The sequence below is a fragment of the Anolis sagrei genome, chromosome 2 (assembly GCF_037176765.1).
Source record: "Anolis sagrei isolate rAnoSag1 chromosome 2, rAnoSag1.mat, whole genome shotgun sequence".
NCBI lineage: Eukaryota > Metazoa > Chordata > Lepidosauria > Squamata > Dactyloidae > Anolis > Anolis sagrei.
This window is the reverse complement of record NC_090022.1, coordinates 118,605,093-118,623,387: the sequence shown is the minus strand read 5'-3', so window position 1 is coordinate 118,623,387 and position 18,295 is coordinate 118,605,093. Positions and strand designations below refer to the sequence as shown.

The following is an 18,295-nucleotide window of genomic DNA, read 5'->3' as shown; positions in this document are numbered from 1 at the left end:
TGTGGACCACCAGTAGTCCGCAATAACTAAAATATGGTCCACGGCCTCACTATTACAACACCATTGCAATGAGAGTGACTGGTCTTGTGAAACCCTCTTATAGTGCCAAGGCTTATTAAATACCAAATACCAAAATCCATAATTTCCCACAGGGTTGGCTGAGATAGTGAGCCATTGCTTTCTGAAGATTCAATGCACCAATTTTGTTTCATACACAAAATTATTATAACTATTATATATAAAATTACCTTCAGTTATGTTTATCAGGTATATATGAAACACATATAAATTTTGTGTTTAGACAGGTCTCATTTCCAGGATATTTCTTTGGGTATATAGATGAAAATGGAGGTGTTCCAAAGTGAAAGAATCCAAAATACTTCTGATCCCAAGTCTTTTGGGTAAAAAAAGAGATTGCAAGTTTACCTAAGCATACAAAACACCTTACCTCAACCCTAACTATTTCTTCTTCATCGTAGGCTCATCAAGAAGCCTTGAAGAGTGAATGGCAGAATTTTCTCAATTTGTGCATCTGCCAGGAGCATCATTTGAAAAATATAGAGAACTATAGAAAGGTAAATGGTGCCATTGCACAAAAAACAATTCCAGAGGGTGGTGTATACAGAATGTTTCCCTTTGAAAAGTTTCGAGCTTTTCTATTGTAGAAAGTAATGTGGGGTCTCTTTTTTTAGGATGTGGGAAATCCTATAAGGGACAAAGTTTACACAAAGCTTAGTGGTTATGTGTGTCTTTTACACTTAGCCAGCAGAGCAGTTCTGTCGACAGATTGTCTTGGTAGCATATGAGAATAATGTACATTCTATCTCTGGGGGAAAGTGTTCAGTATGAACACACACCATGTAGCTCAGTTGTATAGCTGAAGTAATATTTCAACTTAATTAAGAAAACTCCGCTTTCTGACTCCTTTGTTCCCCTCTTTTGTCTTCAGTTCTATGACGACGCTGACGCTGTGAGTCAGTCGCTGAACAAGCTGAACAGTGACTTGGATACAAAATATAGCCAGTTCAGCAAAGACAGTCCAGGTTTGATGTCTGACTTAATCCTTCAGCTGGAGGTGAGAATCACAAGGAGAAACTAAGAGCCAGCTTTTATGTCTTCATTACGCACCCTGGGGCAAACATGAATTTTCTGAAGCACTGTGAAGATTAAACCCAGCTGCTTGTTTTAACAATTTAATGTATATGAAATTCAGTGAGAGCCACATGGCATTAAGTTACCTCATTAACTTGGGTGGAAACAAGTGAGGATAAAGGGGAAAGGGAGGGAAGATGTGTGTTTGCAGAAAAACGAATCTTACCCAGTGCACCGTGGCCAAGTACGCCACTACAATGGTGCTGCTTGCCATCTCATAAGAAAAATCACAAAGCCCTATTCAGATGAAAATGATCTGTTGAGGCAGCAAGGAGCAGGATCTTGCCTGCTGGCTCCATCCAAAATGACCACTCCATTCAGCTGATAATGTAAACATTTCATACACAATCTGGGGCCTTACATTTTTCATGGTTGTGTGAACTGATACTATTAATATAGCAACGTGTACACATAACCTCTTTCATCCTTTTAGATGAGTGGACACAGTTTGTGTTTAAACTAATACTGTTATGGAGTTAGGGCAATACACATGACCCTCTCCCTCAAAAGTAGGATAGGACAAAAATTACTGTCCTTTCTGTTGCATAATGTAAAATCACACATATTTCACATTTAATCAGTCCACACCGTCTTGCCAGAGAAAGAAAATATGCTACGCAGATGATCAATAAAGAACAAGTAGTTTACTTTTTGTAATACAGAACAACATATATACAATCATGTGGTCAGTTGCATCGACTCACAAAATGTCCTTTTAAGAGAGATTTAAAATGGTCTTTCTTTCTCCATGTGGAAACTCTTTCTTCCAGCAGCTCATGAAGCAAGAACACATTCCAAACTCTGTCTCTCTCTGCTTCTGAGTGTCTGCACAGCTCAAGCCTGAAAAAATGTAACAGTAACCAAACCAAAAAATGTAACAGTAACCAAAACAAAAAACTGAAGCTAAACATCAAAAAAACCAAGATTATGGCAACAAGAATGATTGACAACTGGGAAATAGAGGGAGAAAACGTGGAAGCCGTGACAGACTTTGTATTTCTAGGTGCAAAGATTACTGCAGATGCAGACTGTGGCCAGGAAATCAGAAGACGCTTACTTCTTGGGAGGAGAGCAATGTCCAGTCTCGATAAAATAGTAAAAAGTAGAGACATCACACTGGCAACAAAGATCCGCCTAGTCAAAGCCATGGTATTCCCTGTAGTAACCTACGGATGTGAGAGCTGGACCTTAGGGAAGGCTGAGCGAAGGAAGATCGATGCTTTTGAGCTGTGGTGTTGGAGGAAAGTGCTGAGAGTGCCTTGGACCGCGAGAAGATCCAACCAGTCCATTCTCCAGGAAATAAAGCCCGGCTGCTCATTGAAGGGAAGGATACTAGAGACAAAGTTGAAGTACTTTGGCCACATCATGAGGAGACAGCAAAACCTAGAGAAGACAATTATGCTGGGGAAAGTGGAAGGCAAAAGGAAGAGGGGCCGACCAAGGGCAAGATGGATGGATGGCATCCTTGAAGTGACTGGACTGACCTTGAAGGAGCTGGGGGTGGTGACGGCCGACAGGGAGCTCTGGCGTGGACTGGTCCATGAGGTCACGAAGAGTCGGAGACGACTGAACGAATGAACAACAACAACCAAAACTCAGGCTCAGCTAGCTCCTCAGGCGTAGCCCAACCAATCAGCTCTGTGCATCTTATTTTACAGTTCACACACACAAACTGATGTTTTACATGCCCTAACACCTGCCTCATCAATATTCTCCCCAACTAGCATCTCTTACCCCTTCTTCATCAAAGCCAGGGTGGCCCAGATTAGGAGCTGCTATGCCAAACATAATTCTCCTGCTTTGGGCAATAGCCTATCCAGGTAACAACCCACCTATCTCTCGTGTGTGTTGCTTTTCAGGCACTATGATTGTAACTATTATGGAAAACCCCAGTAGATGATGGGTAGTCTCTGACCCCATCTACACTGCCAGATAAAATCCAGATTATCTGCTTTGAACTGAATTATATTAGTTTACACTGCCATATAATCCAGTTCAAAGCAGATAATCTGGTCAATGGGGCCTCTGTTTGTCTTAGAGTTAGGAAGAAACTGGGATTCCATTTGAGAAAGTATATGGAGAACACCCAGTTATTTTGGTAGGAACAATTTTCTGACATGCCCCCCTCAATTTTGAGTGGTTGAGTCATTTCACTGCTTTTTCTGCATGTTTACTCTGGAATGAGCCCAAATGAATTAATGTTCCATGTGTTAGACTGCATAGTGCACAGACATGCTCTAATGTCTGCTTTTGTTCCATGCCTTCTGACTTACCCAAAATAGCATGGTATGTTTTAGTATACTTTTAAATCAAGTGCCTTTCTACTTCTTGTCATGAAAAATCATACAAAGGATTATGGTCACTGTGACTTCATATTTATAACAAGCCTGCTTCAGTCCCTGGCCTTTCAAAGGATATTTAGCACTGCACCTCTCAAATCAAATAAACTGCTGGAAGAACAAGTTGATCCACTCTGTACAAATATGTGGCTTTCTGTAGATATTCAGCTGCTGTCTATTACAATAGAAGTCCTAAGTGGGAAAGGAAGTAGGCATTTTCATAGCAACAGATATTTTGAAAGACAGAGGACTGGTATATCTCAGAACAGACTTTTCTTGGTGAAACCACCACTCTGATTTCTCCACCACCAACACTACACATAACAAAAATAATTTCCATCACTTACAAACATAACCAATGGTCCTTTAGATTTGGTATGGTGAGCCCTAAGTTATTTAGGTCCCTTCAAAGGCATGTTGCTTGCTCACAATCAGTATACCATCCATAATTAATTACTTTGTCTTCTTCCTGTCTAGCATGATGAGAAGACCGTGAAACATGCAGAGAAGAGCATTACTGAACTGAAAAGGAGGAGTAAGGAAATCAGTCCCTTGAAACTGCGTAGGGTCCCTCCCTCCCAGTCAGTTACATTGGATACCATTTGTGACTGGGATTTAGGTGAGGTAAGGAAATAATCCTGTCATATATGATGGAGGAAGATCTACCTGAAGCTTTATTCTTTTCTAGTCTGCCTCTGATTATAGTTTCTAGAGACTTGTTTATATCCCTATGTTTCTGCTGCATCTGAGCAGGCTGAAGGAAAGCAATGGAGAAGTACTTTGTTCCAAGTTTGGTAAAACTAAAAATGTGATGCCAGAGCACTCCACACACTGACACTATTCTGCTTTTTGTCTAGATTGTATCCATGCAGTCTGATCTGAGACATAATTGAGCTTCGGCCCGATTTTTCATGTGCAGAGTTTTCCAGACATTTCATTTTGGTAAAACACACTTTATAGGTGTGCATTATTTTGCAACACAGTAATTCAGTTTTACAAGCAAACTGAAGGTTAAACCACTCCCTTATATGGACACATGCAAAAATTGTAATAACAAAATGTATGGAGACACAGCATCTCTCATGAAATCATTTCATTTATATTTTTAAAAATATATCATTTTTTGCTTTTTTTTCACATAGACTGAGGTTTTTTGTTATGTTCCTATGGCACTCCTGGTGGTGCAGTGGGTTAAATAGTTCGAATCCAGGAAGAGTGAGTTGAGCTCCCTCTATCAGCTCCAGCTCCCCATGTGGGGACATGAGAGAAGCCTCCCACAAGGATGGTAAAACATCAAAACATCCCCTGGGCAACATCCTTGCAGATGGTCAATTCTCTCACACCAGAAGCAATTTGCAGTTTCTCAGGTCGCTTCTGACACAACCCCCCCCCCCCCCAAAAAAAAACCTGCTACCCACTGCAGCTGACACACTAACATGTCACAACACACAGGTTGAAAAGCTCTGGCTTAGTGGGTTCTTTGGTGATTTGCACAATCGCCTGTTTCTTTCAACCTACCAACACTATTATTTTTGTGGAGTGCCCCATTCCAGCTGTTCCTTATTGTGTGTTTGCATATTGCAAAGCTTTGCTTGCTAATGTCAATATGCAACTTGGCCACATTTGTACAAGAGTCGTAGAACTGGGTATACATAACACTTTTTGTGTTTATTGAAAACTAAGCTTAAGCTGTGCATTTTAATATGGATGTGTCAAGTTTACCATATCTTACTAGACAAAGTCATGGAAATCTAAGGAACTTCTTAATCATCTTGTCCGATCTTTTTTTCCAAGTCAATGGCTTTGTAAGAAAATAGCTCCAGAAACAGTGGAACAACCCAATTAAATTAATGAAAATTGTGCCCAAAAACATTTGTTGGGGCATAAGCCCACTCCCCTCCCAATTTAAAATATTATTTTAGACTTTTTCTCTGCTATTGATGCAAGTAAGAATGCCAAATGCATGGATTTTAATACTTCTGGGTTCAAAGTCTTGTGATATCTGAAAAAGTTTGAGGTTTGCTTTCCTGTCCAAGGCTGAAACTCTCCTCCATTCCTCTAGGTGCAGCTTGAGAGGGGTGAGAAATATACTTTGAATGATAACAGCAGCCAGGAGAACTGGGTGGTACAGAATAAACACAGAGAGACTAAGATAGCGCCTGCTGTTTGCTTCTCCATCCCACCTCCAGACCTCGAAGCCATAGACAGAGTGAATAGGTTGGTGCAAAGCTTTTCTTTCCCTCTTCTTTTCCCATTTGAGTGTACAGTGAACAGAATACAAAAATGTAATTCATTTTTACTTGTCTTTATTGGATTTTGAAGCATGATGTAAAAATTGTCCAAAACCTAAGAATCTTCTAATGAACAGGTATTATAGCATTCTTTATCATGATGTGATTATTGGAGGATATGTACTGTATATATTATGCATGTTTCTCCCCTATGACATTCTTGCAAACAAACTAGTAAAATGTGAGCTAGACAACACTACTCTTAGGTGGATTGGGAACTGCTTAAGCGACCGAACCCAATGGTTCCTCTTCATCCTGGAAAGAAGTGTTGCAGGGTTCAGTCCTGGGCTCCGTGCTTTCAACGTCTTTATTAATGACTTGGATGAAGGTTTAGAAGGCATACTTGTCAAGTTTACAGAAGAAACCAAATTGGGAGAGGTAGCTAATACTCAAAATGGCCTGAACAGATTAGAGAGCTGGGACAAAACTAATAAAATGAATTTCAACAATGAGAAATGTAAGATACTACACTTAGGCAAAAAAAAAAAATCCAGAATGGGTGATGCCTGGCTTGACAAAAGTCCATGTGAAAAATATCTTGGAGTCTTCATTGACAAAAGTAAAACATGAGCCAACAGTGTGGTGCAACAGCTAAAGACGCCAATTTTCAGCTGCATCGAAAGGAGTCCAGTGTCTAGATCAAGGGAAGTCATGGTGCCTCTCTATTCTACTTTGGTCAGACCTCACCTGGAATACCATGTCCAGTTCTGGGCACCACAGTCCAAAAGAGATATTTTAAAGTATAATCAATATGTCAATGATTAACACCCTATTGATGTATTGTTATTAAGAAAAACCTCAATAAAAATTTATTTTAAAAAAAACAAAAGAGATATTGACAAGCTGGAAGGTGTCCAGAGGAGGGCAACAAAAATGATCAAAAGTCTGAAGACCATGAATCCCTATGAGGAGTGTCTTAGAGAACTGGGTATGGTTAGCCTGCAGAAGAGAAGGCTAAGAGGAAGTGTTTGAAAGGATGTCATAAGGAAGAGCAAACAGGTTGGTTTTATGCTGCTTGGAGACTAGGCCTTGGTGCAATGGGTTCAAATTCCAGGAAAGGAGATTCCACCTGAACATTAGAAGCAACTTAAGAGCTGTTCAAGAGTGAAACTCTCTGCATCCGAGTGTGGTGGAAGGTCCTTCCTTGGAGGCTTTTAAACAGAGGCTGGATGACCATCTGTCAGGGATGCTTTGACTGTCCCTTTCCTGCATGGCATGGGGTTGGACTAGATGGCCCATGAGATCTCTTCCAACTCTATTCTTCTATTATTCTATGTAGAGAAAAGCTGTATGATCTTAATCACACTGCTAGCGGAAAGTACAGAGGATGGGTTTGTAAATACTTCTGAATGGGGCAAAGCATGGCTTTAATATTATCCTCCAGGTAGTTCAAAGGAAAAGTCACCATGATTTGAAATAATGGGTCCAGAGAAAAGAGCTTTGTTTGCAAATGGCAAATATGAATATAATCTCTGTCACCCTGTGGTAATGTTTCGTAATGACTCTCAACTGGTCCTTGAGCATACAATGGAATTGCCATATGGGACAAAGCCTATCAACAATAGACAAGTAGAAATGTTCCAGTCTGAGCCAATTTCATACTTTCTCCCATTTCTTCAATGCAGACAAGATGCTTAAGCACTTATTACTGTCTAGAATGCAAAAATGAGACCATTTCCTTGTCTCAGCAGGAGGTTGGGGGGGGGGGCTGATGTTCAAAGGAAAATTCCAATTCGTACTTTTAAAATGAGGCTTGGCTTCTTTAAAGATGGCCAGAGCTCCATTCCCATTACCCGGTCCCTTATCCAGAATATGGCATGAGGCATCTCTCTGCCTAAAAGCTTGCTTACAAGTTATATTTATTATGTAGAACTTGTAACACTGTTTCTCAATTCTCATAGATATATAGGTTTTATTTGAATTCTCCCCCTTGCACACAAGCACACACATTGTATACATGAATTCGACCTATTTTCGTTCTCATAACACTCTCCAAAGTGGGCTTGACACCCAATAGAAATAGGTAATGTTAATGAGTATCCTACAGTAATTGCAGAGAAAACACTGAATTGCATTAGAAGCCTTTCATGCCTGCAAATATGACATAGCTCTGTCAATTAGATGCACACTTTATTCTACTGTATGCATAATTATTCCCATTACCATGAACCAAATTTAAGGAAATAATTCCCGATCTAACAATAATCCAGCGTCACACAGCAGGCCAATATTCTTAAGAGATTCATTTGCATAGCAAGTATTCACTTACCTCTTGACCAATGCTTTCAAAACACTCATTATTTGTATGGCTTGTTGCTTAGTACATTCACTGAGACAGGATTTTGAATTAGGTCACCTCTTTCAAGTTACAAATTATTTTTTGCAGATCTTGATTCTCCCACCAATGGCTCCATGAATCTATGGCAATGTTCTAATTAGTACTCTTTTCTGGTTTTCTAATCCAAAGTACATTTAATAAAAAACAATCACCAAAAGCCAAATCAAATAATACCACAAAGTATTGGGAGGAGAGTGGACAAAAGTTCGACTAGGACCCTGTAGTAGGTTTTTGGCAAACTGTAATAGATCGGTTTCCAACCTTCAGTACCTCAACAACTGGAAGTAAAACAGAAGGAGACTCCACCATGCTCTGAGGCAACAACATATTTCACTGCTGAACAGCTCTTACCATCGGAAAGTTCTTCCTAATGTTTAGGTGGAATCTCTTTTCCTACAATTTAAATCTATTTCTCTGTGTCGTACTACCTCATCAGATGGGCTTCCCCTCCATTTTTGGCATGGAGCCCTTCACACAACATGCAAGCACTTCACACAACACACAATCTTCCAGTTAGGCTCCATGGCAAAAAGGGAGAGGAAGCAGAGTTCACCACAGCAGGAGCCTTCCCATGTTGCCTTCCCAGCAATGGAAGGAGGGGAAGCTGAGTGGCGACATTCCCCTCCATGGGATGAGGGGTAAGGTAAGGCAGGCAATGCAGGGCGTGGAGCAGCAGCTTCTCCACATCCCCCACCAGGAGCCCATGGAATCACCTCGACGTGAGGCGAATCCATGGGCCTTTTTGGCGAGGTCCCTAATCTCTAAAGAAACAGAAAACAAGTTTGCCTCTTCCTCTTTGTGGCATCTTTTCAAACATATCATGTCCCCTTTCAGTCTTCTCATCTCATAGCTAAACATACCCATATCCCTAAGCTGCTCTTCATGGGACTTGATTTCCACTCCATTGATAATTTTGGGTTGCTGTGAGTTCTGCCATCTTTAGAGAACCTCTGAAGATGCCAACCAGGTGAAATGTCAGGTTAGAATGCTGCTGGAGCATGTTCATACAGCCCAAAAACTTACAGCAATGATTCCGGCCATGAAAGCCTTCGACAACACGTTGATAACTTTGGCCGCCTTTCTTTGGAAGCATCCCAGCTTGTCAATATCCATCTTGAATTGTGGTGCCCATAACTGGACATAGTATTATTCCAGGTGGGGTCTGACAGGCTATTTCTTGTTGCAGTCTAGACATTATACTCTTGTTTGCTTCACATCTGGTATTTTTAACTCCTGCATCACACTGCTAACTCGTGTGCAATTTGTGATCTACAAAGACTCCTAAATCCCTTTTACATGTACTGTTGTCAAGCCACGTGTCCTCCATCCTATATCTGTGCATTTTTTTCTGCCTAAGTGTGGTATTTTACATTTATCCTTCGTGAAATTCATTTTTTAGCTTTAGCCCAGCTCCCTAACCTGTTGCTGTCATTTTGGATTCTGACTCTGTCTTCTGAAGTATTAGCTATTCCTCCCAATTTGATTATCTGAAAATTGGACAAGTACACCCTCTATTTCATAATCAAGGCAATAGGTTTGTGCCAGAAGCTTATTATCCTTGTTGTCAAGGGGAATCTTCACTAAAAACTATATTCTTTCCTAACATAGTTTGCATACACAATAGGTGTGGTAGGAATACCATGTGCATCAAGCAAAGTTGACACTGTTTTTTGTGTTTAGGTTGGAAGGTGAGCTGAATACAGTAAAGCAGAAGAGAGCTACAGTCCAGAACACACTAAGGAGCAACCAGAAAGCACCTGTTAAAGCAAGCAATCAGGGTATGTTTGCATTTTAGCTGCTTTTTAGCAGGAATTTACAGCCTCATTGTAGTGTGACTAAATCATTCTTGGAATAATATCCCCAAGACGCATTAAGGATGTTTCAAACATCCTGGCGAAAGATCCGTTTTTATTGCTGATGTGAAAGATGGGATGGTACTGCTTGTTTCTTGTTTATTAATATATCATGGGCAAAATTAATTTTATATGCAAATGAAATATTTTGCTTATTATATTTAACTTGAATCACAGCACCTTCCTTAACTGTCAATATTCCTTGTCATTACAGCTCCAATCCGGACCTCCATTGTGTTCCAGGATGACCCCCAAGCTGACCAGTTGCTCCATAAGCTGGAGAAAATTGATGGTGACCTGGGCCAGGTCAAGAAGGAGACTTATGGCCGTCTGAGGACACCACTGAACCACAGTGACCCTATAGAGGACCTTACTCTACGGATCAGAGACCATGAAGCAAGTTATGGGGCAATTTGTATTGCTCATTTGACCATGATAGCTTGCTCTCATAATTTGCCCCAAGCTAAGATGTTCATACCCTGTTGGAATCAATACTCCTATTAGTGAAAGGACAGAGGTTTTTGTGGGTGGTGGTACTAGTAGTCTTGTTATGCTTCTCTAAGGCAAAAGACTAATTGAACACGTTCACTGACATTCCCGAAAAACAAAGAGAACAATGGAGAAGTTTTGTTATGATCTCTTGAAGTTGCTTAGTTAGAATTCAGTCCCTGTCTTCCCCATACATAATGGTGGAATAGACTCTCTTGGGGTAGGGATGGAATCTCCTTTGGGATTTCCAGACAGAGGTTGATGTCAGAAGTCATTCAGAAATATTTTATTTGTGCATTGCTGCCTGTCAAGTTGCTGGACTAGATGGCCCCTGATACCCCTTCTAACTGCAAGACTCTATGATTCACTGCCTGAAAAGTCTTCAATATAGTATAGAATGAAACTTTTGTTGTTGACTGCCTTCATCTTTTGCATATAAAAATAGTTACACTAATGAAGGCTGGAGGACTCAGAGTCTCACTGCCATAAGATATGATGTGCTCTAGTCCTCCCAAATGGGGCATCAGGAATAAAATGTGAGGCTACACAGATTGATAAGCTGTAATTGCATTCCTGTTGTGTCTCCTACTGTGATTGATACTTATCTCTCAGTAGGAACTGTTACATTGAACCTAATTGATTGATATTAAGATAAGCATTGCTCTTTTATCAGGCAGCAACAAGAAGACTTAAAGGTATAGGAACAGAGAAAGAGGCTGCTCAGAAAGAATGTGAGACCTATCTTTCAAAGAAGACTGCTGGCACCACTGCTTCTCAGCTTCCTGTGATGCTCAACAACATCAAGAACAAATACAGTGATGTCAAGGTGCTATCAAGGCTCTATGAGGAAAAGTAAGTGATGCCAGCAGTAGTTGCTACCAGAGAATGGAGTGTGTGACTGTAACAAAGAGAAAACATCCTCTCAATGTTTTCTATTAAATGTTGAGTGTTTTTGCTCAGATGATAGAAAATAGAGTTTTGACCTGTGTTGAAGAAAACAGTTATAAAGTGAACTGTTGGCTTATAGTGTTACATTATCTCCCCTTCTTCAGAGCCAAAGCAGGTGTGAATTTGGAGACTCAGATAGAAAATACAGACAAGATCATCAGCAACTTTGAGGCCAAATTATCTCATGATGGGACCATACCAGCCTCACCCAATGCATTGCAGGATCGCGCCAATGAACTTCAGGTGAGAGATCCTGGAGTCAGAAGGACAGATTGGTATATAGCATGAAGTTGAGTTGAGTAGTCAAGTGTCACCTTTTTCACCATATGAAGCAAGAGGATATTGCTGAATATAATAAACAAATAAATCCTAGAGAAAACCAGGCCACATAGTCAGCAGGTCCTTGAAAGGAGATGAGAATCCATCTCTACATGTAGTCTCCCTTTGGCCACCTAGCTCCCTTCCAGAGATAGGTCACTGGTAATGCAACAAGCACGGTGTGATGAACAACATCGTATATGTGGCTGTATAGATATAAATATTATATGTAAAGCTAAATTACAAGTAAGAGCATTCCCACAAGGGGCAAAAACTACAAAAATTCCTAACTACAGGTCTCTGTCAGAAAGATAAACTTAGCATTAGTACTGCATGCCACTGTTGAAAGGATGGCCAGAAAAACTAGACCCACCATGAATCCGTCATCTGTCTCCATGACACACAGCAATCTCAGGTGAATATCCTAGGTTTTCTGGAATTAAATCAACTTTGCCCTCTTTTTGGCAGTCTACTGGAAACTTGTTGGATCAGGCACAAGGGAAGGAGATAGCTCATCCTTGTGTTGCACTAGGACATCACCACATCCTCTGTGTCACCACTGTCACTCCCTACCAACCAGGGAGCTACACATAGGTACCTCACCATTGTAGTCAAGTCTGCTGATGTCAGAACAGTGCATCATGGTGCATCAACCCTCTCTTTCTTGCTGATTGCATGGGCATCCGTTCTTTCGACAAACCTCACTGTCAAGAGCTAGGCTCTGTTGCTGGATGAGAATGATTGCAGTGACTCAGAGGATGAGGTGACATCCAAATGAGGCCAAAGTGGCCCCAGCCCATGTAGGCACCAGCCCCAGAATCAGTGCCTCTGAGACTCCTCTGGTCAAATTTATACCAGAGTTACCTATCTGATATAGACAAAGCATCTACTAGGTTCTTAATGCTTCCATAGACCCATAGACCTTCTCTCTCTCTCAGCTGCACTGAGCCCCGGTGGCACAAGAGGTTAAACAGTTGCACTAGTTTTTATTAAATTGAATACATGAGGATATCTTTTGTCTATAATGTATTCAATTTAATAAATGCTAGTGCAACTGTTTACTTGTTCTTTGTTTCTCCCACGCAGCTTGTTAAGACAAATTATTTCCAAATAACTTAGATGCCTTTCTACTCATACATATTCAGTTGTCAACATCTTTCTCTTTGTGGAGGTATAATTTCTTGAGAGGGGGGCAGACTGGGAAAACAAATGTATCCGGGGTTTATTTACTTGTTCAAACAAAACAGCTCTTCTGAATTCTATACCTCTTCTCCTTTGCAGAAACTGAAGCGAGAGTTAGTGAAGCAGGAGGACTGTTTGCTGAAGTTAAACCGGAGTCTCAAGGATGCAGAGCATTGCTGCAGCGCTGTGCAGAACAATTTCCAGGAGTACTGCCCAGATCTGCCAAGGCAGAAGAAGGAAGTCCAGCTCCTTAATGACCGATATCATGCTGTTGCTGACCAGCTGGATCATAGGTGGGAAGCCCAACCCTCTCCAGTGGTGGAGATAGTGGTAAAAGGAATATGGAGGCAAAGGAGACCACGTTGGACAAAACCTAGAGAAGTTACATTTGGCCATCTTGTTTTTCATGTTCATACAGGATAGGGAAGGGCTTTGATACCAACAGACTATGTCTAGCATCCACTATGTAGTATATCCATACCTGCAACTGCTGAATTTGGAAAGGACCGTCCAGGTTAAACCTTTGTCATCCCACTTTTTAAGCTATTTTAATACATCCCCATTCCAGTATCCTACTCCCCTTTTGGCTTCATCTTCATTCAATAGCTACAAATTGAGTTCAAAGTGTAAAAGTATTTTTCACTCAATTTCCTCAGTATTGGAGGATGGGAGATGGTGGAACTTTGCTCTTTCCCATTGACTGAGAGAAAAGCAAACTACTGCAGCTTCTTTTATTCTCCCTCTTTAACAATTTTTGCAATGTTGACCAAACCTTGATGCTGCTTAGGCCCCTTCTACATTTCCAGATATTGCTTTGATAATCCAGATTATCAAAGCAGATAATCCACATTGTCTGATGACATGAGTCTACACTGCCATATAATCCATTTTATATGGCAGTGTAGATAGAAGCACATATCCTGGGTTTCATCTGCAGACACAGATGTTTCGGAAATGCCTGTACAGTGGTCTCTCACTTATCGCGGGTGTTATGTTCCTGTACCACCCGCAATAAGTGAGATTCCGCAATGTAGGGACGCATCTTCACCTTTCCTCCTCGCCCTCCTTACCTTCTTCTTCCTCCTCCTCGTCGCCATATGGGTCCTCTTGCCACCGCCTTCTCAGTCATGGGGCCTAAGCGCCAGCAAGAGGCTCCAGGTAGCGAAGAGGAGGAGGAAGCGGAAAGTAAGCAGGGCAAAATTATTTTTTAAAAACCGTGAAACTTCGAGTCCATTATAAGCAGACCGTGAAGGAGCGAGGGATCACTGTATCTATCATTTTGTTGTTGTTGTAAATCATACACCAGTTGTTTGTTTGTTTGTTTTTTACTGGAGATCTTCCCCCTTCTCAAACATTGGCATGGGGAGGATGAGGCAGCTTGCAGTTCTCCATAGGAAGAGAAAGGCCTGCTCCTGGTTCCCCCAGGAGTTCTCCCTTAAGTGAGCTGCAGTAAGGAAGCTGCTTACCTGGAGGTCTCTTGGTTAAATCAGACACTGTAACTACTCTTGAAGGAAATTTCTGATTCACCACCACTGTGCTGCAGGATGTGTGTTGCTGCACTGCAGGGGGTTGGACTAGATGACAATTCCAACTAGGATTCTATATGTTTTTACCTAATTTGAACATGAAAATCAGAAAAAAAAGATCTTCGACTGGGGGAATCTTCCCTATAAAAGCTTTTTCTCATCTCTTTCTAATCATGTCCCTATCCATCCAGAGAGAAGACACTCAGGAACACCAGCCTCACCTACCAACAGTTCCAAAATGCCAATGAGAATTTGATGTTCTGGCTCAACAATTTGCCCAAGTACCAGGTCAAGACCACTGATGGTCCCAGCCAGATCAATTACAAACTCCAGGCACAGAAGGTGAGAACTGTGTTGCCTTCATTCAAAGAGTGGAAGATTGGGAATAACTAAACTGTATTAGCTATGTGTTAATTAGTCAAACAAGGCCTCATAATGTGTTGATTAATAGGCACTCACAATCACTTTGGAAATAATGTGATGTAACTAGTTTTATACTAAATAGTTTTTTTTTATTTCAACAAAGCTGAACAAGAAAACATGATGTCTACAAGCAGCAGTTATTTCTATAGTGCAATGAATAACCTCTTGTTATTCTTTTCTGGGGATTATATCAAGAGAAAAAAAGAGAGAGTTCTGGAGTTGTTAGAATCTTGAGGGCCCATGAAAAATATGTGTCACAGCACCAATCTTTGAAAATCACATTTAATGATTCTGAGTCAAAGAGAGACTGCAGTTATTCAGTAGTTTGCTATAATGGTCTAAACGGTTCCTGGTTGGGAAATTCAACTTTAAAATGTCACAAAGAGCATATTTGAGGAAATCAATGATAGGACAACACACATGGCACTCTCTGTAAATCCCATGATTTTAAGACTCACCAACTGAAGTAAACAATGAACCACAATCAAACTATTCCAGTATTTAACAGTGAATTAATTACCACATTTCTGGTGCTGAAATTTAACAAACCAACTTTCCTGTTCCATCTTCCAAGCTTGGCTTCTGTCATACTGAACTACATAGAACAAAGGAATACATATAAGAAAAAGCCTTAAAATTACAAAGAATGGGAAACAGTGGAAAGCAGTTCTGGAAGTTTGCATAATTAGGGCCTGCTTATATGTAAAGCAACTAGAGCAAAAATCCCTTTTGGAGAGAGAAGTTTTAAATTTTGTTGTCTATAGCAAACATGCATTAGTATTTCAGAAATGGATAATGAACAGTTATCCAGCAATGAACTGGGTCATGTCTTGACTCTCCGTTTCTGTTTCCCTTGCAGAGGCTGGCAAATGAAATCCAGAGTAAAGAATCTGACAAGAATTCAGTGGTCAACTTGTCTCAGAATGTGCAGTCTGTTCTTAATGTATGTTGCGGTGCTCAATGCATTTTCTTTTTCACTTGGTGAACCTTGCATTGAGTTTTTAAAAACTAATTAATTAATTTGTTTGGAAAAAACAGGATTATGAACTCCAGGCAGGAAAATATCGGTCCTCTCTAGATCCCAGTTTGACTGCCTCCTCTGCAAAACGCCTCCGGGTGACCCCTCTTCAAGAGAGCATCCAAGCTGAGGTGAGAACGTGAACCAGAGCTCAAGTTTATTTATATAAATATTTTATTTCTTTTAAGCAGCCATTTTCCACATCTTGAAAACAGTTTTAAAAGTGGGTTGTTGTAGGTTTTTTCGGGCTATATGGCCATGTTCTAGAGTCATTTTCTCCTGACGTTTCGCCTGCATCTATGGCAAGCATCCTCAGAGGTAGTGAGGTCTGTTGGAACTAGGAAAATGGATTTATATATCTGTGGAATGACCAGGGTGGGACAAAGAACTCCTGTCTGTAGGAGCTAGGTGTGAATGTTTCAACTGACCACCTTGATTAGCATTTGATGGCCTGACAGTTTTAAAAGTGTAAAAATAGAATAATACCTCATGAAAGTACGAACATCTTTGTGGCGAGAGGGGGGAGAGCATTAAGGCCCCCTCACTCCAAAAAAAAAAACTAACAAAGCTACAGGCAATTAAAAATAATTGTTTCAGCAAAATAACCCATTAAACTGATGAAAGCAATCCAAAAGGGAAAATGTTTTCTGAAGAAAGAAAAGACAAGTGGGGATACATTCAGATATCCCACAAGTAGACACAGCATCTATAATTCATTGCCTAAAGCTAATTTTTGCAAGAAAGCTTCAGCTCTCTGTGTCTGTGATGCAATGGCTACACTTTTTTATCACTCACTCAAATCATATTTATATACAAACCACCCCAAACACTTAGGTCCTCTGGGGTGCGTCTACTCCAGCCAACTGTCACCCAGAGGACAGTTGGCTTTTCATCGGCAGCTCCAAGACTGTGGAACAAGCTGCCAGAAGAGCTCTAACGGCTAAATCAGCTGTCGGAATTTGAGAGAAAATTGAAGACATGTGCATTTTAAACTTGCGTCCTTTGTTTTGTGTATTTTAATCTATATATTTCATAGAAATATGTTTTATCATATGTACTTTACGTAATGCTTTATGAAGTGTTTTAACTATATTGCACACCACCTCGAGACGTGGGGAGAGGCAGTAAGAAAGAACTATTATTATTATTATTATTTTACTGATACAAAAACACAATATGATACAGCAAATGAGATATATATACTGGATTTTATATCACAAAAGCACAAGTCAAACACTTCCCAAGCGTTTAGGACAGTGTGATATATTTCCGAATGATGTGTGCAGATCCAAGTAAGGTGGCCTTTTGCAGTTGACTGTGATTTTGTCAATGTTTATTGTTTTCAAATGCTGGCTGAAATCTTTTGGCAGGGCACCCAGTGTACCAATTACCACTGGTTTATGTAGTTTGATTTTGAGATCTTGATAACGGCATTATTAGGAGTATTATTAGTCACATACAAAGTGAAGGAAGCACAATTATCTTCCTAGTAGGACAGTGGCTATAAACACTTGCCTAGGAGTAATTCCCACTAAATACAATGGGACTCAATTCTGTACAGAGATGTTTATAGGAATGTCGTGTCAGGTAAGGTAAAGAAAACAAGTGCATTGGCATTGTCCCAGCACATTTCTTTAGGAAATTTTGGTAGCTTTGAAACAGAGTAGAAAATGACAGCATATCACAGAAAGACGTATCACATTGTCTGAATAATGTTTTATTGATTCCCCTTAGGAAAACAATGTGACCAAGCTCTTTACAGAATCCGCTGCTGAAAACAAAGAGCAGCTCAGCCGGCTGGAATTTGCAAAGAAAGTCCTGGATAAGGTATATGTGCATCATGTGGAAGGCTTAAATAACTCTAGTATTTGGTATCTCCTTTGAGCAAGAAAGATCTCTTGGTTGCTTCCTTTTTTTGATTTCAGAGAAAAGCAAACAAAAAAAAGCTGCTCTGAGGTGCTGTTGTATTTCCACACCCCAATTACTTTATCATTTGAATTCAGCAAAGAACACATGAATGTATTTGTAAAAAAAATGCCAAAGAGTGGACCAGTCTCCTATCTGCTTTGGCTTGGCCTTCACCCTTGTTTGCTGACAATAATGCCTAAATCCTAAAGCATTCAGTGTAGAAGGTGGCATCTTCCACTCTCTTTACCAATTTATTTATTTTACTTATTTGTCTTGTTTAATAGATATCCTGTATTTTTCCTAACAAGGGAACCAAGGCGACTTACAACATAAAAGACACAATAAAAGACATAATACAGATGTTTAAAAAATAGCTGTTGTGGAAATCACCAATAATTTAAAATCAGTACATGTGAAATAATTGCTATGGAATTATATAGTTTTACAGAATCTTTAGTTTTTTCTGCCAGAGAGCTGGTGCCTCACCAAACTACAAATCCATGAATTTCA

The 18,295-nt window shown here is 40.3% G+C and overlaps 1 protein-coding gene across 1 annotated transcript in view; it reads left to right on the top strand.

Annotated features, from left to right (window-relative positions):
• EVPL (envoplakin) overlaps positions 1-18,295 on the top strand; it is a 48,126-nt gene that overhangs the window by 25,192 nt on the left and 4,639 nt on the right. The window contains exons 9-21 of the mRNA XM_060764643.2: positions 480-575; positions 950-1,075; positions 3,969-4,115; positions 5,554-5,708; positions 9,801-9,898; positions 10,188-10,373; positions 11,140-11,314; positions 11,515-11,653; positions 13,010-13,203; positions 14,628-14,778; positions 15,719-15,802; positions 15,898-16,008; positions 17,612-17,704. Coding sequence (XP_060620626.2) covers positions 480-575; positions 950-1,075; positions 3,969-4,115; positions 5,554-5,708; positions 9,801-9,898; positions 10,188-10,373; positions 11,140-11,314; positions 11,515-11,653; positions 13,010-13,203; positions 14,628-14,778; positions 15,719-15,802; positions 15,898-16,008; positions 17,612-17,704 — 1,755 coding nt within the window. The remainder of the gene's footprint in view (positions 1-479; positions 576-949; positions 1,076-3,968; positions 4,116-5,553; positions 5,709-9,800; positions 9,899-10,187; positions 10,374-11,139; positions 11,315-11,514; positions 11,654-13,009; positions 13,204-14,627; positions 14,779-15,718; positions 15,803-15,897; positions 16,009-17,611; positions 17,705-18,295) is intronic.